The sequence below is a fragment of the Drosophila tropicalis genome, unplaced genomic scaffold (assembly GCF_018151085.1).
Source record: "Drosophila tropicalis isolate 14030-0801.00 unplaced genomic scaffold, ASM1815108v1 contig_694, whole genome shotgun sequence".
Lineage (NCBI taxonomy): Eukaryota > Metazoa > Arthropoda > Insecta > Diptera > Drosophilidae > Drosophila > Drosophila tropicalis.
In genome coordinates, this window is record NW_027173176.1 from 4,774,753 (window position 1) to 4,802,573 (window position 27,821).

At 36.3% G+C, this 27,821-nt stretch overlaps 4 protein-coding genes across 17 annotated transcripts; 2 read left to right on the forward strand and 2 right to left on the reverse strand.

Annotated features, from left to right (window-relative positions):
• Positions 1–1,297: 1,297 nt before the first annotated feature.
• Zasp66 (PDZ_signaling and DUF4749 domain-containing protein Zasp66) lies at positions 1,298–22,404 on the reverse strand. 14 transcript variants are annotated; one of them, XM_068293216.1, is made up of 10 exons: positions 22,282–22,404; positions 22,112–22,228; positions 16,269–16,417; positions 15,886–16,204; positions 6,151–6,351; positions 6,006–6,085; positions 5,366–5,437; positions 2,656–2,827; positions 1,844–1,882; positions 1,298–1,772 (listed from the first exon to the last, which is right to left on the reverse strand). In XM_068293216.1, the coding sequence occupies exons 1-10, from the start codon at positions 22,387–22,389 to the stop codon at positions 1,686–1,688; spliced, it is 1,344 nt and encodes a 447-aa protein (XP_068149317.1). In that variant the 5' UTR covers positions 22,390–22,404; the 3' UTR covers positions 1,298–1,685. The 14 variants fall into 14 exon arrangements, 13 of the variants coding, with proteins under 13 accessions (XP_068149317.1, XP_068149318.1, XP_068149306.1 ...); XM_068293217.1 differs by lacking the exon at positions 5,366–5,437; XM_068293205.1 differs by lacking the exons at positions 22,112–22,228; positions 22,282–22,404 and adding an exon at positions 17,793–18,181.
• Cdc6 (Cell division cycle 6) lies at positions 7,040–9,721 on the forward strand. Its single transcript, XM_068293204.1, has 2 exons — positions 7,040–8,613; positions 8,674–9,721. Exons 1-2 carry the CDS (start codon positions 7,203–7,205, stop codon positions 9,090–9,092), a joined length of 1,830 nt encoding a protein of 609 aa, XP_068149305.1. The 5' UTR covers positions 7,040–7,202; the 3' UTR covers positions 9,093–9,721.
• A 583-nt stretch (positions 22,405–22,987) lies between the features above and the next one.
• On the forward strand, positions 22,988–23,577 carry LOC137579248 (UPF0235 protein C15orf40 homolog). The gene has a single exon (XM_068292956.1). It carries the CDS (start codon positions 23,102–23,104, stop codon positions 23,519–23,521), a length of 420 nt encoding a protein of 139 aa, XP_068149057.1. The 5' UTR covers positions 22,988–23,101; the 3' UTR covers positions 23,522–23,577.
• A 456-nt stretch (positions 23,578–24,033) lies between these two features.
• Positions 24,034–27,820, reverse strand: LOC137579426 (heat shock protein 83-like). The gene is made up of 2 exons (XM_068293199.1): positions 27,660–27,820; positions 24,034–26,839 (listed from the first exon to the last, which is right to left on the reverse strand). The coding sequence occupies exon 2, from the start codon at positions 26,837–26,839 to the stop codon at positions 24,671–24,673; it is 2,169 nt and encodes a 722-aa protein (XP_068149300.1). The 5' UTR covers positions 27,660–27,820; the 3' UTR covers positions 24,034–24,670.
• Position 27,821: the final 1 nt, after the last annotated feature.

The following is a 27,821-nucleotide window of genomic DNA, read 5'->3' on the forward strand; positions in this document are numbered from 1 at the left end:
CGAGATCTATTATCCTTTGGTGAAGCAAAAGATTAGATATTAACCAAAAGGGGGGACAAATAATGCTCAAGGACACCTTAGCAATATATGTACATATTCCCATCAAATACTTCCTTAAGACTTTTTCTAAACAGTTCTACGACTTTTCTTTTAAATATCAAGACCTACTTAGCATTTAGTTAGCTGTAGTTAAATCTCTTAAGTTCTTCCTTTCTTCTTTCATATGGCAATCCGCTCCTGGACATAGATTACTCACACGTGCAATGTACTTAAGTGACTTATTTCCATTCAAATTAAAGTCCAATTTATGTGCATGCTCATGTTATAGACACACACACACATATATGTATATAGAGAGTCTATATATAATTTCAATATAAATATGTTTAATTGCTTCAATGATTAATGATAGATTATGTGTTATGTTTGCATATGTCTCAAACACTTTATACATTTGCTTGGTCATGTTATGCAAAAGATATTCAGACTACATTTTCTATCTCGCTCGCTCAAAGGATAACCATTTCCAGGTCAGAAGGGTGACTTTAAAGGATCTGTAGCTACCTGATAGCGAAGAGTTGAACTGGGATGGACGACTCAGAAAGGTGTGCAAATTAGTGGCAAATAAAATTGTTTCAGTAAATTTTGTAAAAATTGTTTCTTATTTTCATTCAAAATTCCGAATCAAATTTTCAATTCACAATTTTTGAATTATTTACTCCTTTAAATCGAGGTTTTACTGTATATGATTGAGTAGTAACATCAGCCGAATCCATCTAGCAATGTCAGTTCGTCCATTTGAATACCAAGTTCACAAGTTCTCGGATTGTTGATGTTTAAATTTTTCCCACAACTAATATAGTATTATTATCAAATTTTGTACACGAATATCTACTATCAGTGTCTAACGGCATACTGAATTTCATAAAAATCCAACGACAAATAGCTCTGGTATGTGTCTAAATGTTTGTCAAAGTAGTTTTCTAGTGGCGCTAAGGTGCAAGAGTGCAACAAATTCTAATTATGATTTACATTAGTCTTGTCGTATTGGAACCCTTCGATGCACTTGGTTTATGGTATGCCATTGGCATCGACAGTGGCGGATTCTCGGGGAAGGAACCCCAAAAACTTGGGTTCAGCGATTCCTCTCCAAAGTTTGTCCAAATCAGTCAACTGAAATTATTGTATTTATGTATATATATTTATTATATTTTATTACATTCAAAGACTAGAACCACTCGCAATTGACATTGAGTCAATTAGAATAACATAAAATCGAAAATAATATTAAATTAAATTAGTTTACTTTCATTTGTTGTGTTTTTCTTTATTGCTATTGCAGAGATAAGTTTTGTTTTCAGTATGGTAGGTTCGTAGTAGATATGTATGTAGGTTTTAGGTAAGAGATTCCAATTCAGTTTTCATCACAAAAAAAAAAAAAAAAAAGTATATAGAACCGTAGTTTTATCCAATTTATCATTAAGCTGGTTAGTTGTTGTCGTTTCTTTTTTTTTTTTTTTTGGTTTTCTTTTTGTATAATTTATTTAATAAGTTAAACAGAATTTCATAAAAATCCGCTAAATATTTGTTATGAGTTTAAACTGCCCCCACTCTGATGTCGATGTTGTTGTTGTTTGTTGTTTGTTGTTGATGTTGGTTGCTGTTGTTGCTGTTGCAATTACTCCTTAGTAGTCGGTGGCACCAACGACGCTGTACATCAGACGATTGAAGGAGCCGCTCTGGCGTATATTCTCATCGTGAGTGTTTACCACCTGCAAAAAATAAAAAAAGTAATTATTATGGATTTAACTACTACTTAAGAACAAGTTTGTTCAGTACTTACATTGTACGGCGGCCGGGATACTGGCGCTGATACTGGTTTCTAAAGAGAAGAGAGAACAAGAAAATGTTTTTGATATCGCTTCGAAAATCTCTATGGAAAATCACTGTGGAAAATCCTATATATGTATATATGTATGTATGTATGTATGGCATGGCAAAATGTTAATGAGCGTTTTCAGATGTTAAAATGGCAGCGAAAAAAAACTATATACATATATATTGGCCAATTCATGTTGCTGGTGATTTGAGGAAAATATACATAGAGAGAGAGAGAGAGAAATGTTTGATTAACAATGAATGATGGACATACGACTTGCAGTTAGTAATTAACATTCTGCTTAGAGACATGAAACAAACAGATAGATTAGAAAGAGATAGATGTATAGTGACTCAGAGAAAGAGAAAGAGAGAGAGAGAGACAATAGAACTGTACATGAGAAAAATAGATAGATAGATAGATAGATTGAGAAAGAGAGAGACAGAGAGACGCAGAGACATGAAACAAACAGAGATAGCACAACTAACATTTAATTGACTGTACATGAAATTGTATGAAATAGATATATACACATATATATAGAGACAGAGATAGTTAATGGAGAGTAGTTGTTTTTTTTTTTTGTTTATACACATATTTTATGAGCGATCTAACGAGTATATAATATATATCCCAACATTTAGATTTGTTTTTTTTTTTTTTTTTGATTCAACACTTTTGTTTGATTGATTGATTGAGAGAGTTTTGGGATAAATAGACAGAGAGAGAGAGAGAGAGACAGAGAGCAAGAGAGAGAGTGTTGCGCACGATCTTACCTTTCCTGGAACCAATCTATTGGGCTGATAGACCCTAGTCTGAACAGGTATGGTCACTTCCTGTGGCGAAGCTTGGCCATGGCCATGACCATAGTTGCTGTAGTTGCCCTCTTCTTGAATGGCTCTGTAGGTTTCGCTGTTCCTTGGATCGTATTGGACAGTTTTCTTATAACTGTGTTTTTTTTTTTTTGAGAGAGAGTGTTTTGTGTTTTTTTTTTTTGTTTTTCATTTTGTTGATCGGTTTACATTTTCCATTTCATTTGAGATCGTTAAAGCGCCATTTTTTAAATTTAATTTTTTTTTTTTACATTTTTTTTTTATATTTTGGTTTGGGTTGTTTTTTGGGGGAGGGTTATGAAATATTTTTTAATTTGTAATTTGTAAATGTTATTTTTGTTGGTTTAATTCAAATGAAAATATATTTTTTTGTTGAGATATTGTTGTTGTTGGTTTGTTTTTTTTTTTTTACATCAGTTGAGTAGCGTGTGAGAGAGAGAGTTGTGTGTGTGAGAGAGAGAGAGAATAGAAAGAGAAAACAGGATGTGCACAAAATACGTTAGAATTATTTTGTTTTGTTTTTTTTTTTTTCGATTTTTTTATAATTTTTTTTTTTTTTTTTCATTGTTGTTGTAGTTGTCGTTAAACTTGACAATTTCGCAAACAATTTCCAAAAAAAAAAGGAAGTAATAATTAAAGAATTAAGAAATTAAATTCAATAACAAAAAAAAAGAATTGCTTATAAACTAAGTAAAAAGTAATTCAAACGAAACTGCATAACAAAAGTAATTAAAATTAGAAGTTTGTATGATCTTCTTGTTCTTATTTTGTTATTAGATTTAGCATGAGAATGGATTAATATTAGTGAGTGGTTTTTGGCTGGGTGGGATTGCTGGGGGGGAGGGAGGAGTGGATAAATGTCATGAATATTGTTTGTTTGTTTTTTAGGAACTTTTCGTTATAAATAATAATTCAGCAAGACGTCTTTTTTCTCGTTTATGTAGTGAAGTAAAATTTCTTGTTGGATTTTTTTTTTTTTTTTTTGATTAGTCTTAGAATTAGTTGTGGAAGGAACTCTCAATATAGACAGTGAAACTCCAATATAATGGACGAAACAAATGTCTCAGAAGTAGTGTTGGATAAAGCTTGATCTTGATTTGAATCAAATCACTGAATTTGTTGCTTACTTCAGTGATCAGTTCTTCAGTTGCTCAATTGTTGGCCTCTTCTACAATTTATTTTGATGATCACATCTTGAGCAAAAAAAGATCAACGAAGGTAGAATATGTTCAGTTGATCAGTTTAGTGAACAACTTTTTAACACTTTAATCAAAAGTACATTTGGCTAGTCAATGGATCTCACATAGAAATTTGTGGATCCCCTCAGATACATTATATCAAAGTTTCACTGTAGTTTGTATATACGCCGCCTGTAAGTCTGTATAAAGATTAGGCAACTGTAGGAATTTTGGCAGGGCAGGGCTAAGGGGCTGGAGGTTCGTGGCGTGGGAAAGGGAATCGAAGTAGTTTGGTAGGGGGGGTGGCGGGGAAAATATCTAGTAATTCAGCTACTAAATAATTGTGGATTATAATTGCTTATTTTTTGATAGATTTTTTGGTTTTGTTTTGGCTTTTGAATTTGTTTCATTTATTTTTGTTGATAGAGTTGCTGCAGTTGTTGTTGGCGTTGTTGTCGTTGTTGTTCAGCAAGTTGTTCTTTTTGCTTTTGTTGCTCCAGAATTTGACGTTTTTGTTCCAGGAAAGATAGATCGATGAAAATTCTAATATTAATCGTGCAGCTATGTTCTATAGTTGATAATCTAATACTATTTATTTTATAATTTGTTTTGGTTTTGGTTCGTTTTTTTCTGGTTGGTTTTTTTTTGTTGGTTGATTGGTTGGTTGGTTAGGCAAAAAGTAGTTAACAATTTGTTGTTGTTGTTGTTGGTTTTTTATGATGATTATTTTGTATGTACAGCATCTGTGCCTAATAATGATAATCAACGTTTTAGTTCCCCCTCCCCTTACCGCCCACAACTTTTGTTGCCACACCTTTGCCATCCTAAAATTTACCTCAATCATTGTCAAGGGAATTGGAAAATAGTTTTTTTTGTTTATATTAAAACTACTATAGGAAGGAAGTGTTTGTGTATTGCAAGAGAGAGAGACAGAGAGAGACAGAGAGAGAGAGAGAGAGAGTGACAGAGACAGATACATAGAGGACTGACATTAAGGTAAATTATACAAACATATAGACAGCAGATCACATGCAATAATATATATATATATAAAAACGTGTATCATGTTTTTTTTTTGTTGTGGTTGTTGTAGTTGTTGTTTGCTGTTGTTTTTGTTGTTCTGTAGTAAGACTTTTATATATAACATTGGATATTTGGTAAAGGATATCAATTGGACTTGCACTTGTTGCGGTTCTTCAGGGATACAACAATACATAACGGTTAATATATATATGTATGTATATATATTTACAGACAGGCAGGAGGATTTATGGATAATATGGGTATAAAAACATTGTCAAACATTCCGATTTTTAAGGATATTCAATATGCCTTCGAAAGTCAAAGTTCAAGTTTTGTTTTCAATTCAAAATACAATCCAAAAAAAAAATATCAATCATTATATCTATAGGAATCAGAATATGCTCAATAGATAAGAGGTTTTTTGTTTATATATGATTTGGTTTTACTTTTACCCGTCAAGTTTTGTTGGCAAAGGACGATGCAAAGGACTTTCCTTCAAGCGATTGCTATCGCTTGTGGCAAAGCTACAACAATATACATAGAATATATATATATATATATAGAGATATATATAGGACATACAACATCTAAGGGGGCTAATTTTTGTATAATGATGTTTGTGTGTGTGTGTGTGTGTGCTGTTTGCGTGTTTTGGTATTAGTAAATTTGATTTTTTGTTTGGAGCCTTCGATTAGTCGATTTAACCAATAGTTTCTATATTTATTAATATAAAGACTACTTAAGATCATGTCTCGCTTTATTAGTCTGAAGCTAATTGAGGCGCTTTTGTTTTTTAAATTTACTATTTTCTACAAAAAATTTTGATTTATATTTAAAAATTCTCAAATCAAAAAAAGAAAAAAGGTTAAATAAGAAAGGAAAGTAAGAAAATAGTTTGTGTTTAAACATTGTTTCAATTCTTTTCAAGCGTAAAATTCCAAAAAATAGAAGATTCAATAATTAGTGTTTAATTTTCGAGTTTGTTTTTTGTTTTTTAATATAGCATGAAACAGCTTTTGGGTTTTATTATTATTATTAATTCTGTTTATTTAGTTGCCGTGTGTTAAACAATTTTCATAGATGACAACTTACGGAACTGTTGTTCTGATGGTGTCCTCAATGTTGCTGTTCGAGTAGAGGCCGATGGGCGAGTTGAATTGCTTGTGGAAGACCTGGAAGTTGAATTGAGAGATGAGATTCGGATTCCGATTCGGATTTGAAATTCGGATTCACTTACTCTGCCAGTGTCGGCATCCTGACCAACAACCTTGTGCAACATTGTATCGGCAACGCGTTGCTTCATGATACTGTCATGGTAGTCGTGTCCTGGATGGGCGCGCACAGCCGGATTTGGATAGTGTCTCAGATAGGACTCTGTGGTGGGAGCATCCTTCTTCACTTTGGCACCGGGCAAGACCAGTGGAGTTGTTCGGTATGGCTGGAAAATAATTTCAAAATGAAAAATAGATCAGTAAAAGATTAACGACTTTGTTTATCCCAAAAAAAAAAAAAAAAATCAAACGAATATACACAAACATATCAAAATAAATCAAAGTGCGATTATGGTTTAGTCGAGTAATTTTCTAGAATTTTCTCTCATGTCTCATATGTATGTGTGTGTGTGTGTGTGTGTGCGAGAATTTTGTATAAAGTTTATTTACCAAAATTCCATTTTATGTGGGGCCCCGCTTATATACTTTAAAAATATACCAACCCCCAAGGCAAATATTTATAGGCGCTTACGTAAGCGTTATTCTTTGCCAGCAGCAGCAGCAGCAGGCATCAGACGGACACACAACATCCAGCGAATTTGTATTTTTCTACAATATTTTTGGCAGTTTTTATTTTTACCATTCTCTACAGTTGAACGAATGTGTAAGTAATTTAATCTACTGCGGAAATTAATTCAAGTAAACAGCTGCAGAGTTCTAATCAAAGAGTTCATATTTCATTAAAACCAATCACTTTAACTGCTGTAAGGAAAAGTAAATTTTACCGCCAACAGTTTGAATTTTCTGTGGCTCAGCCCTTAGGACTTTTACTTAACTTAGGACTTTTACTGAGCCTTAGGACTTTTACTCAACCTTAGGACTTTTACTCAGACCCTTAGCACTTGCCAATTTCTGGCAACACTGGCGCGCCTTTTTATTTTCCCTCCAAATGTATTTAATACAAATATCACAATTTATACCACAAGTCATTAGACTAAATTAATTAACGTGCTTTCCAAAGTGTAACAGTATTAACAAAAGGAAAAACTAAACGCCCCCTAAAAAAACACATAACATTATGGCTTCTGTGCGTCGGTCCACTCGCTTGAGCAGCGTAAACAAATCGACGTCGACTCTGACCGCTTTGCCGTCGTCACCGCTGCCACGACGTTCGGAAATTTGGCGTAGACGACAGTCCCGTCCAGACCCCGATAGCGAGGAGGAGGAGGAGAATGATCGAGATCGACATCGAAATGATGATGATGATGATGTTATTAGTGTAATTTCAGAGAATAACGAAAACAGAAATTTGTTGAATAAAATGGACAAGGCGGTCGCAAGACGGAGATCCAAATTGGGTGGCAAACCGGAGGCGGCGGAACCAAAGACGCCACGCAGCAGCAGCAACAGAAAGGCATTAGCCACAGCCAGCGACGAAGAGACAATTGGCGATGTGTCGCCACCGAAACAACGTAGGAAGCAACCATTGCCACAGCACTTGATAAGTCCCACACGTCTCATGAATCGTCTGAGCATAGACGAGCGCCCACCATCCACCATAGAGGAGACCAAGACTGAGCAACTGAAGCAGGTGGAGGAGGAACAGGATCAGGTGGTTGAGGTTGATGTGGAGGAGGAGGAGGAGGTTAAACGTAATAAATACCAAAATGCCCGGCGTGTCCTCAACAGTGCAGAGACACAAAATCTACCTGGTCGTGAGCAACAATTACAGGAATTGCGTGATTTCTTCACAAGCCATTTGGAGAAGCAAACCTCGGGCAGTTTATATGTATCGGGACAGCCAGGTACTGGCAAAACAGCTTGCCTCTCCCTCCTCCTACGTGATCCGGAGCTCTCAAAACGTTTGCAGCGTGTCTATATCAATTGCACCAGCATTGCCAGCGTTGGAGCTGTCTACAAGAAGCTATGCACCGAACTGCACCTAAAACCTACAGGGCGGACTGAACGTGATCATCTGGAGGCCATACAACGACACTTGCGGACAGCCAAGCGAATGCTCTTACTTGTTCTCGATGAGATCGATCAGTTGAGCACGGCCAGGCAAGCTGTCCTCTATACGATATTCGAGTGGCCAGCTCTGCCTGGAGCCCGTATACTTTTGGTTGGCATCGCCAACAGTTTGGATCTCACAGATCGGACGCTGACACGTCTGAATGCTCGATGCGAGCTAAAGCCAAGACTGATGCACTTTCCCCCATACACCAAGCAACAGATTGTCGACATATTCAAGTCACGCCTGGCCGAGGCTGATCTTCTCGATGTCTTTCCTCCCGTCACCTTGCAATTGCTGGCCGCCAAAGTTAGTGCCATCAGTGGAGATGTGCGTCGTGCTCTGGACATAGGCAGGCGTGTGGTGGAAATAGCCGAACAACAGAAACGTGATGGCGAAAAAGAATTCAATATGAAAGCCTTGAATTTGGATGGGCAGCACCAGCCCCAGCCCCAGCAGCAGCAGCAACAAACTGAAGGTGAGTCCATGAAATTCTCAATATAAATCACCCAACTAAACACCATTCACTTTCCAATAGATATTCTCAAACCCGTACAGGTTACCCAAGTGGCCGCTGTTCTAAACAAAGTCTATGGAGCTTCTCAGAATTTGGAGGAGGATATTGAGGCAGCTTTTCCGCTGCAACAGAAGCTAATGCTATGCTCTCTGGTGCTAATGTTGCGCAATGAACGCAACAAGGACATCAGCATGGGCAGACTCCATGAGGTATATCGACGTGTGTGCAGCAAGCGAAATATCCTCGCTCTCGACCAGGCAGAGTTTGCTGGCACTGTGGATCTGGTGGAGACTCGCGGCATAATACGCATCATGCGGAAAAAGGAGCCCCGGCTCAATAAAGTCCTGCTGCAATGGGACGAGGAGGAAGTCCATGCAGCACTCAGTGACAAGCAGCTAATTGCCTCCATACTGAATGACACGGCCTGTCTAGGCAAATGATTACAACTCTGACTCCCCACCCAATCTTCCAGCCACACATTCACCTTGGAAAGCAAATAGCAAAGAAACACACACACACAAGTATAGATATATATATATATATAGAGAATAAGTATAAATAATTTCTGTTTTTTTTCTTCTTTTTTTTGTCTTTCTAAATTTAAAATTCATGGCTGGCGCACAAGCATCAAAAATATTTTGAAATATCATTTGAGGGTCATTTTCAATATTTTGCTACTTTATTTTTACCTAATTCTCATATAAATTTTTTTTTTTGGCTTTTAATTGAATCTAAGTCTTAACGTATTTTATGTTCTACCGTCCCCCCTCCCCTAACCATTGCCTCAGTTCATATTTAGCTAAAATTTTGACATAAAACTCAAAAAAAAATATTGTAAAAAAAATCATTATACATACATATATATATATATACTTTTATTTGATGTTTTAGTCTTTAGCAATCTAAGAATAAGTATAGTAAAAACAAATCAAATAACTATCCTCTTTAAAAACTGTCTATAAAGTAGTTGAAGTGAAATTTGTAAATTTCTTGACTGACTCTGAGATTCTTGGCCCACATTCGATTCGGCTTAAGATCCAAGTCATTAATAGAAATAACTTTTTAGAAACTGTTTCGAGTTCAACTAAGTTAAAAATTACTCAAATTGAAATATTTTTCAAGTGAGAAAGCATTCGATCTATCTGGACATATAGAATAAGAACTTAAATGGCTAATCACCCTCAAAATCCGCCCCTGTATTTGTTGAGTCTTGTGCTCAAATTAACGCCAATGCTTTTTGTCTTGGATTTTGAAATTAATTTCATTTATAATCATATTGTTTATTTATTTAACTTGTTGTTGTTGTTGCTTGTTCTTAGTTCCGTTCTGACTATCCCCCTCTCTCTTTCTCCCACTCTCTCGCTATTTCTTGCTCTGTCTCCCTCTTTCTTGTTGGATTTCTCTCTGGGGGCCTAAAAATATCCCGACGGGATCGGATGGTATGAATTACAATTGAGCGCAAAAACCGAGCAAAGCAATGAAAAATGAAAAGAACAAAAACAAAAACAAATTATATGTTTTCATTTTTCAACAAAATGTATACGGAAAATTTGACTTTCGGACGCATATTGACGAAAGGCCAACAAATGTTTAATAAGCTATACATAAACATATAGCCATACATATATATCGAGAGAGAGATAAAAGAGATCAAAAGAGATTCATATATATAGGAGTAGTATATAAGAAGCCAATACCACAAGACAGGAGAAGAGAGAGAGAGAGAGAGAGAGGTATATATATATATTCTATATGTAAATTGACTTTTTTAATGATATTTTTAACAAATATATGGGGAATTTGTAGGTATATAGATATATATTCATATTCATATAACCATGGATATATATTATTTTCATTTCACTTGTATTTGAACTTGAATTCAATGTACAAAATATTTGAAGGCAAAAGGTGAGGCATTTCCATTCGAAAACGAATTGTTTATGCAGTTTCCAGTTTCAGTTTCATCCAGTTTAGCTAATCGATTAACGTTTAGGCGACATAACTTTAAACCTTCTACTAATACAAAGAGATTCTATCCGTAAGAGACCATTCCGCCTTTGCGATTCGAATTCCTTATTGGCTTAAGGCTTAAGCCAATTCATTTCGAGAACAATTAAGTCAACACTTTGAGATTTTGTTTCATATTCACTTGATTGGGCTTACTTGATATTGAATGCATTCATTAAGGTCTGGCTGCTCCTTGTAGTAGACGGGGGATCCGTTTTTGAACTGAACGTACTCCATTTTATATATATTCTTTGTGAAATTTGTGTTTAAATTTAAACTCCTTTTGAAATTAAACAAAACGAAACAAAAAAAATTACATACATATAGAAAAGAATATTATGGCATTAAAAAAAAAAGAAGAAACGATTATATAATTTTAAAAAAAAATGTAAAAAAATATAGTCCCGTTTTTTTCTTTGCTCTAACTATAGTTTCATATTTATTTGTTTTTTATTTTTTTCTTTCAATTTTGTTTGTTTTATTATTATTGATTTCGTTAACTTGCTTTTACGGCACGTTTAAATCGGCGCTGATTTGAGATATATATCTGCTTCTTCGACTTCGACTACGACTTGACCACTGACGGAGAGATCGTTTCACTAGGACTAGTTTTATTTTAAGGATCTTTTTGCAAAAAAATTTATCTTAGACTTGCTCTCGACCTCTTATTGTTGTTTATTTTTCAATATTCCGAACGCAACTGATTTCAAAATTTTCAAATGCTGGCGAATTATTGCTATTTCGACTGCTCCGAATTCCAATTTGTCTATATAGAGATGGCTACTATATACATACATACATATACATATATATATATATTTGTATATACAAAAACTGAAGATGTGTCAGTGCCATATACTGATTCTCTAATACATACATACATACATATATGTTGAGAATGTACCATCCCCATCATCATCATGATGATGAGGATGATGATGATGATCATCAGAGTGCCTAGTGCTGACGGTCAGAGGCCGTACGACCCACGCACCAATACCAATACATTATTTCTACATTAGTGTAAAAAGAGAGGGGATTTGTTCAGGTATAGATATATACATTTATCTATACATATTTGAAAAAAACAAATGTTTTTGTGCAAATAGATTATTCACAGAGCGTAACAAGAACAACAACAAGACCAAAACGTATAAACTTGGACTTGGATGTTGTTGGGAGCGCATTTCATTTACGCCCACGCGCCATTCATAGATCACCCACCAACCAACCGCACCCCCACCCCACCGCATCTCCATTCCCCTCCCATCACCATAGCTGTGGTCATAGCCATCTCCATCCACCATCACCTTCATAGCCTATATCTATCTACATATATACATATTTAATTTTGTTTGTCCTGCCTGAGAAAATACAAAAAATTGCCATATTATATCTATTTTTGCATATATATAGAATCAGTGGCGGATTTTCATTATTTCCAAAAGGAAAGTGGCTAGGATCTAATTTCTTTTGGATATGTGATAATCCCTGGCAATTAACGATTCGAAAAAGGATCATAAAAGGAATCTTCCTATATGGATTTGTTTAACTAGATTAAAGTTCTATTATTTCTATTTGCTTATCTGTTTTTACTCCATTGTGCTGTAATTCGCAACCACTTTAAGCATGATGAAGAAAAGTCTGCTGAGGAGAAAACTTTAATCTTCTTTGAAAAATCGAGAAAATCGACTTAAACAATAAGTTTTATACCCCTAGAGGTTTTTTGGGGTATTTAGATATTTTTTTGTTTACGAATTTAAAACTTGGAGTTCAAAATGATTTTCAAGAGAAGTTTCAAAAATATGTCAAATGGACTTTATTTTACTTATCGAATATGAAATTTTTCCAAAAATGTTTTGAGGCTTCCTAAAATCCAGTTAAAGTTATGTATTTTATGTCCTTGTATTGCTCAATATCTGAGTTTGTGTTCTCTATGAAATGAAACCCCTCTTGGCCTCCGCCACTGCCAACATATGTATATCGTTTAATTGCCGCTTTTGTGGAGCAATTTTAAATTTAATATTTCGAAAATTAGGCACAACTCGACAGACTCGAGGTTATTATTGTTTCGCCCGATTGCAAAAACATAAATTGTATGAGAGAGAGGAAAAAAAGAAAAGAAATATGGAAACGGATTTGCAAAACACACACAGAATATTGAAATATTTTACACGCCAACAAAATAATATTGAGCCCAAGAACATTATTGATGGATATTCATTTTGTTTGCCTTTCTAATCTTCTAATGGTTTAGGAATTTGTCAAATATTATTTCGTTACATGAATCTGTTTGACATTGCTCTCGTTGCCTGTCCAAGCCAATTGCCTCTGGACTGGACACATTATTTGATGTTTTGACACGTCTCATATCCAAGAAATATGAACGAAAACCAAAGCAAAAGCAAAAACAAATGCAAACAGGTGTAATTAACCTTGAGAGAAACAAAAAACAAATTGGGCGTCAAAGAACTTTCAAGTTCGTCTAGGTAGAGAGGTAGGGAACAGGGGAAAAGATGCTAACAAGAATCCAAGGAACTCATAATTTATACACGGTTATGCTTTGTTTTCTCGACCTCCCCCAACCCCCCAGTCCAAAAGTGAAGGCTGCAGTCTCCCATCTGGGGATATACGGAGAATGAAAAAGAGGGCTAGAATATTTACATTTATTGGGTGTTTATCAAAAAATGTTTCCATTCGTAACATTTGATATGTTTTTTTTTTCAAGGTGTGTGTCGTTAAATATTTGTATATACATATATAAGATCTTTTTAGCCTCTGAAATCTTTTAGATAAAGAATAGCACAGAATTCATTTCAAATGTAGATCAATTTGTGTAAAAAGTATTTTTAAAATAAATCTTTATTTTATATACCTAATTTTTGATGTAAACTTGGATAGATGTTTGGACAGAATATGAGATAAGGAGACCTTTTCGATTCCATTTCTAATACCGATATAGTTACACCTAAATGAGAAGTCGAGTCCATATAGCCAAAAGCTATTGGATTGGCATCTAAGCTCTTTATGACCATTTCGGATCAGCTTCCTATAACATTTATGTAGGTGAGAAATACCTCTTACAGTAGGCGTAATAGGAAAGGGACTTATTCAAGGATATCTGTTGAAGGAAGTAACGATTTTTAGCTTCTTTGATTTTGACTTTTTCTTTTAAATTATTCTATTAAATATTTTTCGTTTCAGACCTTACAAACCCCTCTCAAAAGCAGATTCAACTGAAGTTGTTTTGTCTTGGCCATAAGTGGATATGAATAGCCAAAATTGGTAAGCTAATGAAGTATATGGAATTCTAATTTAAATGTTCACATTGAGATATTTTATGGCATATTATATAGTGTGAGATTTCAAAGTGACAAGCAAGAATTGGTCTAAGTTTAAACAAATAATTAAGACAATTAAATTTCTCTTCTGCCTTATAAGAATGAAGATGCTTAAGTAAGATAATTGTTTATGCTTTTTGTTATTCTAATCTTTTTGTTTTATGTAGTGTGTAGTCTGTTTTATGCTTTTTATTGATTAAGTTTCGAAAGACTTAAAAGCAAAGCATTCATTAATTTTTCTAATTTTCCATGCCATTTTCTAAACTTCAATGATGTCATCAATTGCAACGCCAAAAGCTCTTAGTCGTTTTTCGACAAATTTCAGACTAGGAATTTCCATTTGGAAATATTTCAAACTTTAATTGGTTTTCATTTTGTTTGTGTGAAAGTGACATGATTTATTTATGGCTACTTTAGGAAACTTTGTAATCTATGACAGGTCTAAATACAAATGTATATAGAATTAAGGTTAATAAGTCTCTGACATCAGGAATATAATTGATGTCCCATTTAAGATTTCTCTAATCTGCATTACTAGCCTTGGGCCCAAGTAGATCGAGACTTTCTAAACAAAAAGGAATGCCAAAAATTGCACATACGAAAGTATTCGGAAACGGAAACATACCTGATGATTCTTTTTTAGACCATCTAATAGGGGAATATGTAGGGTATAAATATAAATGAACTACCTTGATATTATTTATAGTGCTGCACATTGACAAACACAAAATGTGTGGATGACCTTGACAAGTGGCAATTTTGTTTGTCTTGATTCATTAGCAACGTCATCACAATCATCACGATCATCATCATCATGGACAGAGTGACAGAGGGGGGAGGGAAAAGGTGTGAGGAGGACTTTCATTGGCATTGCCAAAAGATCACAAGTTAGCCCTCATGGCTGTTGGCTATTGCCTCTTGGCTCTTGGCTCATGCCTCATGTCTCACATGTATCACCTGCCTGCAGTCAAAGTGGCCAAAAATATTTCAAATAATTGTTGTTTATTTTTGTGCTCTCTTTTTCTATTTGCGTCGTATGTATAAAAGTATCTCTCTCACTACCGTTGTGTGTGTGTGTGAGGAGGGCATCTTTATACATACATATAGTTCTATATAGTTGGGAATCTAATGGATTATCATTCATTTCCACCTGCCATGCCTGCCTGCCTGTTTGGCTGCCTCTGGACTGCGTCACTGCGGCCTCTTCCTGTTGAGTTGAGAACGACGCCCACAAAAATTGAAATTCACAGCTAATATTTGTATCAATATTAGTCGATTGTTCTATATTTAGAATGTGTAAACAACAAAACCTTGACCATTCAAAATTTCAATCGTCTGATGTCAGCGTGATCAAAAATATTACAAAATAGATACCAAATTGAACAGGCTGTAAAATTATCTTTGACACTGTTAAATAGAAATTATTTGCATACTTTTAGGCTTTACGTTAACTGCATTAGACATTAAATTGTCCCACTGAAAGTTTCTTATTTCAAATTGCATTGGATCTTTACGATAAACATTATTATAATTTAAAGTTTTTGATTAGTAGCTACAAATGGGGCAACTTCTTCAGGACTCTTTTAGAGCTCATTATGCCCTTAATGGATACCTAATACCCTGTTAAGTAGTTAGCATAGCATAAAGTGGCGGAGGTAAGTTAATATGCAATAAGCATTTCAAGAAACATATGAAATAAAGCAAACATTGTGTTCAACTCAATTTTAAAGTTACAAAGCATTTGTCAGCCCATTGCATACTTCAAGGGGCATACAATATCCGAAATCTGGTATGACCGCAATTGAAACGGGGCATGTTTTTAAGGCTTTAATTTATTGACTTTGAATCATATTCCATGTATGAGATTGGACTATTAACGCACCTGATTAACAATGGCTGCCTGTTCCTCTTGCACATCCTGCTGATGATCACGTGTTGGTTTTGGCGTGAAGACCTCCGGAGGTGCCACATAGCCACCAGATGCGTTTAACTGTGGAAACACAGTCTGTGGCAATGTGTCCACCGGCAATTGCAAAGCACGCTCAAAATGACTTGGCCCTGGCAAAAATGGTGATGGACCACGATGTGGCAATAGATCCGGACTAACTGGTGCTAAAGTAGAGTTACTACGCGAAACGCAGCCGCCGCTGGCGACTCCAGTGTCCTGATTGACGCCCTGCGTATAAGCGATTGTGTTGTCCCTAAAGGAGGAAAATCACATCATGATTGATTTGGAGGAAATATCCCACTTGGAATGATTCTCACCTGTGCACCACGAGGCCGATCTCATTGCCGGCACCACGAAACAGCTGCTGGGCATCGGCGTGACTCAAATCGCGTGCATCATATTCGCCAATTTTGGCAATTATATCGCCCCGCAGCAGTTCGCCATATGAAGGGCTGCCAACTTGCACCTGACAATTAAATAGAAGACGAAGAAGAATGCATATAACTTAATTACAAACTAATTTGGCAGTTCACTGACTAAGAAATACCCTAAAGATGACGATCCCGAAATTATTTCATAAAGGATTTCTGTTCTAAGAATTCGCTTTTTGGAGCCAATATATTTCTTTGTGTTTCACTTCAAGATAAGTCCCTACAATAAACAACTTTGAAATGTAATCAAATGGATAACAAATGAAGATTTTGTGCATTTAAAACTTTATTAAAAGTATTTTGAGTATTTGAGCTAAGAATCATATCTCTTTCAAGTATTACTCTGAATATTCTGACTTCGAAAAGTAAAAATCTAAAAGAGTTGGAGTTGAAGGCGTTGCTTATGATCCCGTAGATCATAGTGTGATGGAAAAATATAAGACAAAAATAGTTTATGAGTAAGTATTTGCCTATGACTAGCTTCGCTTGCTGGAATCCAAGTGCCACAGTTCAGATTTGACCAGATTCGCTTAAAAGAGTTGGGCAAAAAGTGTTAATAACAGAATTGAAAGCCCAGTTTATAGCAAACATTGGCGTAATTATGCAAATTTTTGTCACAAGTTTGAGGAAATTGCTTTTCTAACTTCTTCTAAACTTTCCATTCTCCAACTGTGGCAAGCTAACAAATTGAATTTGGTCCTTTTGAAGCCCTTTCTATCTAAAATAAACACAACCATTCGAAAAGTTTGCGAATGACATTAGCCATTGAGTTTTCAGTTTTTTTACATCGTGATAAGTTTTTTGTGAATTGTTTTAGGGCTTGCAGCAACCAGGGGCAACCTTGACATAGATGGGAATGAATGTATCTACATATGTCTGTTTATGTAGGAGACGGCAGACATAAATATAATTATGCTCATGCCACATATTCTGTTTACAAAATGCAAATTCTATTTGCTTGCTGCGCCTCAATTAGTTTTACTGGCGTCGTATTGTTTTGTTATTGTTGTAGTTGCTGCTGGTTTTTTGGCAGCCAACGTTGCAACAAATTTGCTTTATTTTTTTTTTTTTTTTTTTTTTTGTTTTGCGCTTTTCCTAGTTCTCTAGAGATCTCTCAATGTTTGTCGGCAGGCAATTTTGTGTGCCAGTTTTCAATTTGCTATTTTGATTTGTTGTTGTTTATTTAGCCATTAAATAGTGCAAAAGGCGGGCAAAGGCCAAAAAAGAGTTTGGCAAGCGGGTTTTTGATGAATGGGCTGCTGCCGCATTAAGAGAGGAGGTGACATTAACCACAAAGCTACAAAAACCAAAAACCAAAAACCCAAAAAACTGACCAGAGGCAGATCTTGACTATACGACCATTACATAATAATTGTATTTCCTCCTTCTGGGTGTTGTGTGTCTATTTACCCTGGTTATAATCAACGGAGTATCCAAATCATTGCCACCAACCAAACGTATGCCCCATGGTGTGGCCTGACCATCACGTTGCAAGACCACAGCAAATTCATGCAACTTTGGGCTCATTTCTTCTGCTTTCTGTCTCTTGTTTCTTTATGAATGTTTTTCGTTCAACTTTTGTTCTTTTGATCACTGGATTTTCTTGCAATGGGCTTTCATTAGGCTTTCTTTTCTTTTTCTTTTGCTTTTTGTCTGTATATTTCCCCTTTTTGTTTAATTTATTGTGTATACATATATTAGACCGATTGCTTATCTTTTCGTTCCGAGGCGCAAGTGGCGCGTATTGCAGCCCGTACAGCGTTTTGTTCGATCGCAAAGCTGCTCAAGTACTAATTTTAAAATACAATTCGTATTCCTTTTTGCAACGGCAACGGCAACGGGCCAGATCGTGGTATACTACGAGAATGTATTGAGATATAAGCATATACTACTCGTATATGTATACAACCAACTGAGACTACATGCTGAGAAACATGAAATCAATTTGCGAATCTCAAATATTTCATTATCTCTCTTTAGCCCCACTGGGTATAGAAGATATGTCAATTGCTTTGCTGCCGTTCTTTTGAGTTGTAGTCATGGGTGATGGGTCTTAGAAGCCTTTTAAAACCCTTAAATTCCCCATGATCCTCCTTTTCCTCATTTGTTTTCGAAGCAAAGGTTTGCCAAACTAAGTTTAACTAAGTCAGTCTACCCCTAAGTCAGTATTAACCCTTAAAGAAAGGCTTGATAAAAATTATGATAATTATGATAATAATAAAAAATGTTTGTATAAGGATGTCTCTAGATTTGGATAAGATGAAAACGAAGGTTTTAGAAATTGGTCAACAGAATTCTGGGGAAAACTATAAAGAATAAGAAACGTGACGAATTCATCCGTTTCTACCCACCGGGCTGCATATCCTATTTCGGAATTAAATGGACTTTATTTGCGCAGCAGAAATTGATTTAATGTGTAATGTGTAATTTAATGTTAATGTGCAAGCAAACAAGCATGATGTGGCAATTGTCAGGGGAGCGAGTTTTTAGGTCCCCGTATGTCTTTGGAGTTTTTTTCAAGTATAATACTGAGAACTCAAGTCAAGAATCAAGTAATCGATAAAATATCGAAATAAATTTGGTATATTTTCTATAAAAAAAGCAACATTACGGGCAACAAATTTTTTCTATTTCGACATTTAACAATTAATTTCATTCCATAAAGAGAAGAAAGCTAGGAAGGACATTTTAATTAAATGCAATCTATTCAACTAAAGCTACCCTCAAAAGATTTGACTTTAATTTACCAAAAACAATTGCCAAAAGACTCAAAGACAATCCAACTCCAATTAAGACTGCCCAGGTTACATTTTAGATAAGCTTAGGCAAGTATTTTTCGTTGTGACTAGCTACGGCCACACTAATTACTTTGCTCCCTTCATCGGGGTAGGCTTTGATCGAAACTGGTATAAATACAGGAATTCAAAGCACTTTTCCTCATTCAGTTGCTCGCTACAGCAAAGGCAGCATCTCTTATTTTCCTTAGTTTTGCCCCATCAACTTAAATTTTTGGGCTTTATGTTTAATTGGGCTAGAATTTTAAATTTGAGCAAATTTAAATACGCCCTTTTATTTTCCTTATTATTTAAAATCCTATTAAAAACGTAATACAGATGCGGTTTCAAGTTTCTTTTTTAAACTGTGCACAGTTTAGACACTATCAGCGTCGATGTAAATCGCAACTTCATTTCGACAATTTTTTGTTACACTTTTTTCGGAACATGGACCCAATTTCTTGCTTATCACAGCCCACCTGTCGGTTTCGAGACCAATATTCTGTTTTTTAAGTAGGTCAAAGATTTCAGTAAAACAAGACTGGACTTGTGGAATCACAACTATAACCTCTCTATTAGACCAACTGCCTCATAACCCTCTAAAGAGCAAAGAGTTTGCGATGTGTCCTCATTAGCAGCGGCAATATAGAGTCTACCAGCAAATTCCAGGACTGGAGTTTTCTGGTTGAACGTAAGATAGCGCACCTTTCTATAGTCTGCAAAGCGCGGAAAATAGTACGGCCACACAAATTACTTTGCTCCTTTCATCGGGGGAGGCTTTGATCCAAACTGGTATAAATACAGGAATTCAAAGCACTTTTCCTCATTCAGTTGCTCGCTACAGCAAAGGCAGCATCTCTTATTTTCCTTAGTTTTTCCCCATCAACTTAAATTTTTGGGCTTTATGTTTAATTGGGCTAGAACTTTTAATTTGAGCAAATTCAGATACGCCCCTTTATTTTCCTTATTAATTAAAATCCTATTCAATACGTAATGCAAATGCGGTTTCAATTTTCTTTTTTAAACTGTGCACTGTGCAATATTTCTTTATATCGATTACTTACTCGATTTTCTTTGTATTATTACGGACATTATTTTCCTTATTATTTTAAAATCTCACTTAATACTTTCATTTTATCTTTAAGATTACTTACGATACTTTGATCATGTTTATAGGAATTCTAGTAAAAACCGCTCGATTTTTTTTAAATTTTACAAATTTTTAACAAACTTGGCCGTATAAAACTCAAGTTAAGTTCACAGTAAGTCTATGTACATTTAGCTAATCAATGAAAAGGATAAATGGCAACAATGAAACGAACATCGTTTAAAATCACTCAAAAACTTGATCAAATAAGGCAAATGCTTGAAAGTTTTAGTGTTGCATACTTCTAGGCAAAAAACTCCTGCGCAAAGAAATGGTTGGGAATAAGTTAATTTAATCTTGATTTTAAATTTTCTGTGTCCTAAGAACATATATAGCTATGTATGTATATATATTTGTGTCTAAAGGTTTTAAAGAGTATACAAATTTCCATTGAAATGGCCAAGACAAAAATTTAGCACTTTCGACGTCACTTTCGCTTGTTGAAAACTTTGTCCGATAAACTTTTCCATTTAATTGCGAAAAACAGTTGAAGCAATTTATCTTTAGCAACATTTTCAAAGGGCCACACTGTATACATATGTGTATGTGTATGTGTGTACACACAAACTCGGTCCAGCTGCAGAGCGACCCTGAATATGATTGCCATATGTCATCATCTTGATCATGAAGAACGTTCTGAATACCTTATGTAAATATATATTCTTTATGATGAACATTGATCAACGTTTTGGCTGCTCAGCATTGGGCATGGCCATCTGTTGAACGGTTTTATTAGTTTTTTTTGTTGCTTCTTTCATGAACAAAGGAAAGTGTAATTAAATTTATTTACTGCCACCAATCAAAAGAGCCCAGCAAGAAGTACAGACATAAATAAATTAGAGACTATATGAAAATGTTTGATGCATTAGTCAATGGAAATAGTCACGATCTCGGCAGTTAGGTAAGTTTTGTTTTACGAAAAAAAATAATTTAATATTATATCTGTAATAGATTTTGGGGGGAGGGAGAGCAGAAAAAAATGTTTCCTTTGTTTTTGCCAAGATTTTTACAAACGGAAAAATCGCTTTTCCTGCTTGTCTACTCTTGTTTGTTTTTCTGAGTGTGATTGGGGTGGGGGTGGAATGATAAATTTACATATAGAATATACATATATACACAATATACATACATATATACATTTAGTTTGGCATTTTAGTTTGCATTTTATTTATTTTTGGTTTGGTTTAGTTTTTTTTCTTCTTCTTTTTTTGATTCTGAAAATGAAATGAATTTCATTTCATTTGCTAACTATGTGATATGGAATTTATGTTTCCGATTTTGTAATCCGCCAATTTTGCCCTCCCCCTTTTCATTGACAGTTGGCCGCCCTTCTGGTGAATTTGAAATTGATTTTGTCAGTGTTTTTTTCTCAATTTCAGAGTTCATTTATGGCAAAATATTTGATCGATGCAATTAAAGGCATTCAAAAATGATATGGAAAATTGCAAAGGCATTTGGCAAAGATCATCAAGCACACAACATTTGACATTTACGTCAATTTTATATACATATGTATTTATATTTTCAAATGGTTTTTGGCCAAGATAATTTATGAAATGTGGAAATTTTGAGAGAAAACTGCAGCAGCAGTGGCCAATTAATTAAATTTTTGCTTGACAAATTTACGAGCCGACAGGCGTAAAATGTTATTGAACTGATTTCTGAAACGAATTGGGGCCACACAGACAGACTGACCCCCTTTGCTTCCCGCCCAGTGACAGCTACGACGATTGACAAGCCATATGAGCATGGTGGTTTATTCCCATTCTTTTTTGCGTTTTCTTTCTTTATATTTTCTTCGAACTTACCCCCACAACATTTTGTTGTTGTTGCTGCTCATCAGCGAAATGGACACGCTTCTTGAGACCGCTGCCGCTGCTGCTGCTCCGACGCCGCGATGTTAGACGACAAGGTGGCGGTAGGTTCTGATGATGATGGTAGTGGTAGGCAAATGGTTTGCCCACCTGCCCCCTAATGCTGATGATGATGTTGTTGTTGCTGTTGGTAGTGCTACGTCATGTATAAACTCGTAACCGGGTAATTTCCAAAATGCCGGTCGCTTATACGATGTTCTGCTGGTCGTCATTGCTGGCCAACGACTAGAGTAAACAAATTGAAAGGCTCCGCACTAGTCATAAGTACATATATGCATAAACAATTGAAACAAGAGAAAACAAGAAAACAGAATGAAAAAGAAGACCAAATGTGTGCGAAGCGCTCGCAAGTTGCTCGATGCGTCTGCTCACCGTTACGTGTGTGTGTGGAATATACACACACACAAAACAACCAAAAACGAAACAAAAATTAAAAACACAACCGTAAAGGAAAAATGTTTTGAATGGGTGAGCCAAAAAAAAACGAGCGCAAAATGCAAAAATTATTAATCATGCCAAAAGGCAACTTATGAGTTTTGGCTTGTGCATGTTTGTGTGCGTGAGGCCAAACAGCTGCTCAAAATCGAAATATTTAATTTCAATATACTTAAATTTAATATATCAAATCAGATTTTCAAGTTGATATTTGGTTCATATATTCAAAAAGTCGTTACGTTGCGTTGTAGCTTATCGATAAATATCTATCAATAGGCATTTATCGTTGCACATCGCTGCCTATCGAAAATCGACATTTCGGAGCAAGCCTATTGGTAATCGACATTATCGAGCAAAACCTATCGGTAATCGATAATTTCATGTCACGGGCAAAATAAAACAGCTGTTTTTCAACGCACAACAATTGCAAACCAAAAATGTCTATACTGTAATTATTGAAATTATTAATAAAAAATAGCAACAAAATTTATGCGTCGCCTATTTACAACGGCTCAGAGTCACATCATGTCAAAAGCGAAGGGAAAAACGAAGGCAACCAGTAAAACAACAACAACACCGGTGGAGAAAACGGAGTCGCCGCCACTTCCCATTAACTTGGATAAAAGCGGAAATATTGCTATCAAAATCTTGGCTAAACCAGGAGCCAAGCAGAACGGCATCACAGACATTGGCCTAGAAGGTGTGGGCGTACAAATCGCAGCTCCACCCAGCGAGGGCGAGGCCAATGCCGAATTAGTCAAATATTTGTCCAAAGTTTTGGGTCTACGCAAAAGTGACGTATCCCTGGACAAAGGCTCCAGATCTCGTAATAAAATCATCTTAGTCAGTAAAGGTGTATCCACAGTGGATGCGTGTCTGGAAATGATACGCAAGGAATGCGATTCATAGAAGCGCAGTAACTGTAAATTTGTTCGGAAATAAAACTTATATTTTTTTTATACGAATCCACTAATAATACTTATTTCTGCTTAAACTTTAGCTCCAAGTGTATACAGGGCAATTTGTTGAGGCCAGGACCACCAATGGAGAAAGAGAAGAAGACATCTCCGATTCCAACATAAAGTAGCTGCCTAGATGTCACGTCATTGGGAGCTATTGGGGCAGTCATGGGCAGATAAAGGACTACCATAACCTATAGCTGTCGATTGTTTCTCTGATGGAGAACTAACATTCACCCAGTTTTCAATGAGTAGATTTTGGCGAGTGGCATGGGTCATTTTAGGAGAGGAATCTGTTTGGATATAGTAGTTTTAGCAGTTTATGGGGAACGAAATGCTCCCCGTATTGGCCCCATGGGTCCACTTGTATCTCCTGGATAGAAATAAATAATACTTTCGTTCCATTTTCCCGCTTTAGCTAATCGAACCAATGATTCAGCTATCTACTAATTGAAAGAAAAGTTTTACTTTAAGGACTTTTCCTGGTTCTTTTATTATATAATAGTTTACTATTTTATTAGATATATATTTATATATATGTATATATCATCGATTCGATCAATTCTTAAGTCCAAACATTTTTCATTATTTTGGTTTTTTATGGCTATATCAACTATAAGTCTTAGTGAGCAAGTTAACATATAAAAAATATTATATATGATGGATTCAATGAGGAAAAGTTCTTAGACGACAACTGCTTAGTGTGATTTGTGTGATTTAGATGAGGTGCGGGGGTGATTACCTTGACAGATTACTTAAGCATATAAAAAAAAAAAACTATATATATATATGTCCGTATCTAAATTATGTGTGAATGATTTGGACTGTCGCTTATAACGCGGCAGCAAAAAAAAAAAAAAAAAAAATAAGCCAAGTAAAATAAAGGCCTAAAAATTCCGACAATTTGAGTTGTTGCGAGGATTTATGTGTGAGTGTGTGTGTGTAAATGTGCGGGAGAACATTAATGTAGTAACTATTTGGTAGCTTAATCAACCTCCTCCATCTGAGAAGCATCTTCAGTGTCATCCAAGAGATGATCGACAGCATCGCCCGCACTCTGGTTGTCTTCGGTGGTCATGGGCTCATCCTATTTGGTAGCTTAATCAACCTCCTCCATGTGAGAAGCATCTTCAGTGTCATCCAAGAGATGATCGGCAGCATCGCCCGCACTCTGGTTGGTTTCGGTGGTCATGGGCTCATCCTCATCAATGCCCAAACCCAGTTTGATCATGCGATAAATACGACTGGCATGGACTGCGGGACTGTCCAGGGAGAAACCAGAGGATAGCAGTGAGGTCTCGAACAGCAAGATGACCAAGTCCTTGACAGCTTTGTCATTCTTATCGGCATCGGCCTTTTGGCGCAGAGTTTCCACGATGGGATGATCGGGATTGATTTCCAAATGCTTCTTGCCGGCCATGTAGCCCATGGTGGAGGTATCACGCAGAGCCTGGGCCTTCATGATGCGCTCCATGTTGGCGGACCAGCCGAACTGGGAGGTAACAATACAGCATGGGGAATCCACCAGACGGTTCGATACCACGACCTTCTCCACTTTGCTGTCCAGAATGGATTTCATGAGTTTGCACAAATTCTCGAATTTGGCCCTATCCTCCTCACGCTTCTTCTTCTCGGCCTCATCTTCTGGCAACTCCAGACCCTCCTTGGTGACAGAGACCAGCTGCTTGCCCTTGTATTCCTTCAAGTGCTGGATCACATACTCATCGATGGGTTCGGTCATGTAGACCACCTCGAAACCACGAGCTTTGACACGCTCAACAAATGCAGAGTTGCTGACCTGGTCCTTGGACTCGCCAGTAATGAAGTAGATATGCTTTTGGGTCTCCTTCATACGGGACACGTAGTCGGAGAGGGAGCAGAAATCATCCCCCGATGCCGATGTATGGAAACGCAGGAAATCTGCCAATTTGGCGCGATTGTTGCTATCCTCATGGACACCCAATTTTAGATTCTTGCTGAATTGATCATAGAACTTTTTGTAGTTCTCCTTATCATCGGACAATTCCTCAATGAGCTCCATGGTCTTCTTCACGAGATTCTTACGGATGACCTTCAGGACTTTGTTTTGCTGCAACATCTCACGAGAAATGTTCAAAGGCAAATCCTCAGAGTCGACCACACCCTTGATGAAGTTCAAATACTCGGGAATCAGATCCTCACAGTTGTCCATGATGAAGACACGACGGACATAAAGCTTGATGTTGTTGCGCTTCTTTTGATTCTCGAAGAGATCAAAGGGAGTGCGACGAGGAATGAAGAGCAGGGCACGGAACTCCAACTGACCCTCAACGGAGAAGTGTTTCACAGCCAGATGATCCTCCCAATCGTTGGTCAGAGATTTGTAGAACTCTCCGTATTCCTCCTGGCTAATATCATCGGGATTGCGAGTCCAAATGGGTTTCGTCTTATTCAACTCTTCATCTTCGGTGTATTTCTCTTTGATGGTCTTCTTCTTCTTGGCATCGCCCTCCTTCTTGTCGGCATCTTCATCCTCGCCAACATCTTCAATTTTGGGCTCATCGGTATCCATCTCCTTCACCTTCTTCTCCTTGTCATCGCCCTCCTTGGTCTCATCATCGGCCTCATCATCGCTGACTTCCTTCTCGCGTTCCTTCTCCACCAGCAATTTGATGGGATAGCCAATGAACTGGGAATGCTTGTTAACAATCTCCTTTATCTTGCTCTCCTCCAGATATTCCGTTTGATCTTCCTTAATGTACAGCACGATCTTAGTACCACGTCCCAGAGGCTCCGAGTTATCAGCCCTCACAGTGAAGGAGCCACCAGCCGACGATTCCCAAATGTATTGCTCATCATCGTTGTTCTTGGAGGTCACAGTAACCTTATCGGCCACCAAATACGCCGAATAGAAGCCCACACCAAATTGACCAATCATGGAAATGTCAGCGCCAGCCTGCAGCGCTTCCATAAAGGCTTTGGTACCAGATTTGGCAATTGTACCCAAATTGTTAACCAAATCCGATTTGGTCATGCCAATGCCCGTATCAATGATGGTCAATGTGCCGGCTGTCTTGTTGGGAATCAACTTGATGTACAATTCCTTGCCGGACTCCAGTTTGGTGGAATCTGTCAACGATTCATAACGAATCTTATCGAGGGCATCCGATGCATTCGAAACCAATTCACGCAAGAAGATTTCCTTGTTTGAATAGAATGTGTTGATGATCAAGGACATAAGCTGAGCAATCTCAGCCTGGAAAGCAAAGGTTTCTGTTTCTTCTGGCATCTGCAAAAAAAGGAAACAAATTAATTACATGATGAATATACAAAATGCTTTTGGCTATTCTAGAAGAAAGGGCAAACATTTTATCTTTAGTACTTGAACGGATTTTTCTGGAAAAGTTATTGTTAATTAATTTTTCAAACAGTTTTTCTCCAAACCTTCATGTGAAAATGTAAAAAAAAAAAAATTGGTCGTCCCTTACCCCCTTTCATTCCATTAACAAGGAGATGGAACAAAGAAAGGAAGTGAGGGGAAAGGGGATCGAAAAATCTAGAACGGCAAAAGAAAAACGCATTTCGCTGGCCTTAAATTTGACTTCAACTGAATATTTTCTAGAACAATGACAAATGATGCAATTAATTTTGTTAAAATTTAAATCACTTGCAGACGGCGCTTTTTTTTTTTTTTTTGCAAATTGGCAACCGGCTAAACAAATGAAAAAATATTTGTATTTTTAAAAAGAAAAATTCATGTTGAAGGAAAAAGTTGCTGAAAATAAGTTTTAACAAAAGGAAGCCCAATTTTCATCACAGGACAAAGATTTTTCTAGCAAATTCGGTGCGAAAAAAAAAAAAACCGTTACTAAGTGACTAATCACAATTAAAAGACTTGCAAAGACTTGAATTTCATTCACAAAAAAAAAGGAGAACACTTTTTTTATAGAACTTTGCCAATCAATAATTTTGCAATTTGGGTCAAGGAACTCCTTTTGTTCTTAAGCCTTTACTTTTCACACACACACACACACACACACACACACACACAGACAGGGATATGCAATTTGTATTAAAAAAAAGAAAAAAAATATGTAACAGAAACTTACCTTGTTTAATTTTTATTTACTTTTATTTTTTAATTATGTTTATGCTCTTGTTTAACGATTTACTTTTGTTTGTTTGTTTGGTTTACTCTCTCTCACACACAAAAACAGCGAAACTGCTCGGCGATGTTCAACGTTCGAAATTTGTTTAAAAACTAGAGCCGG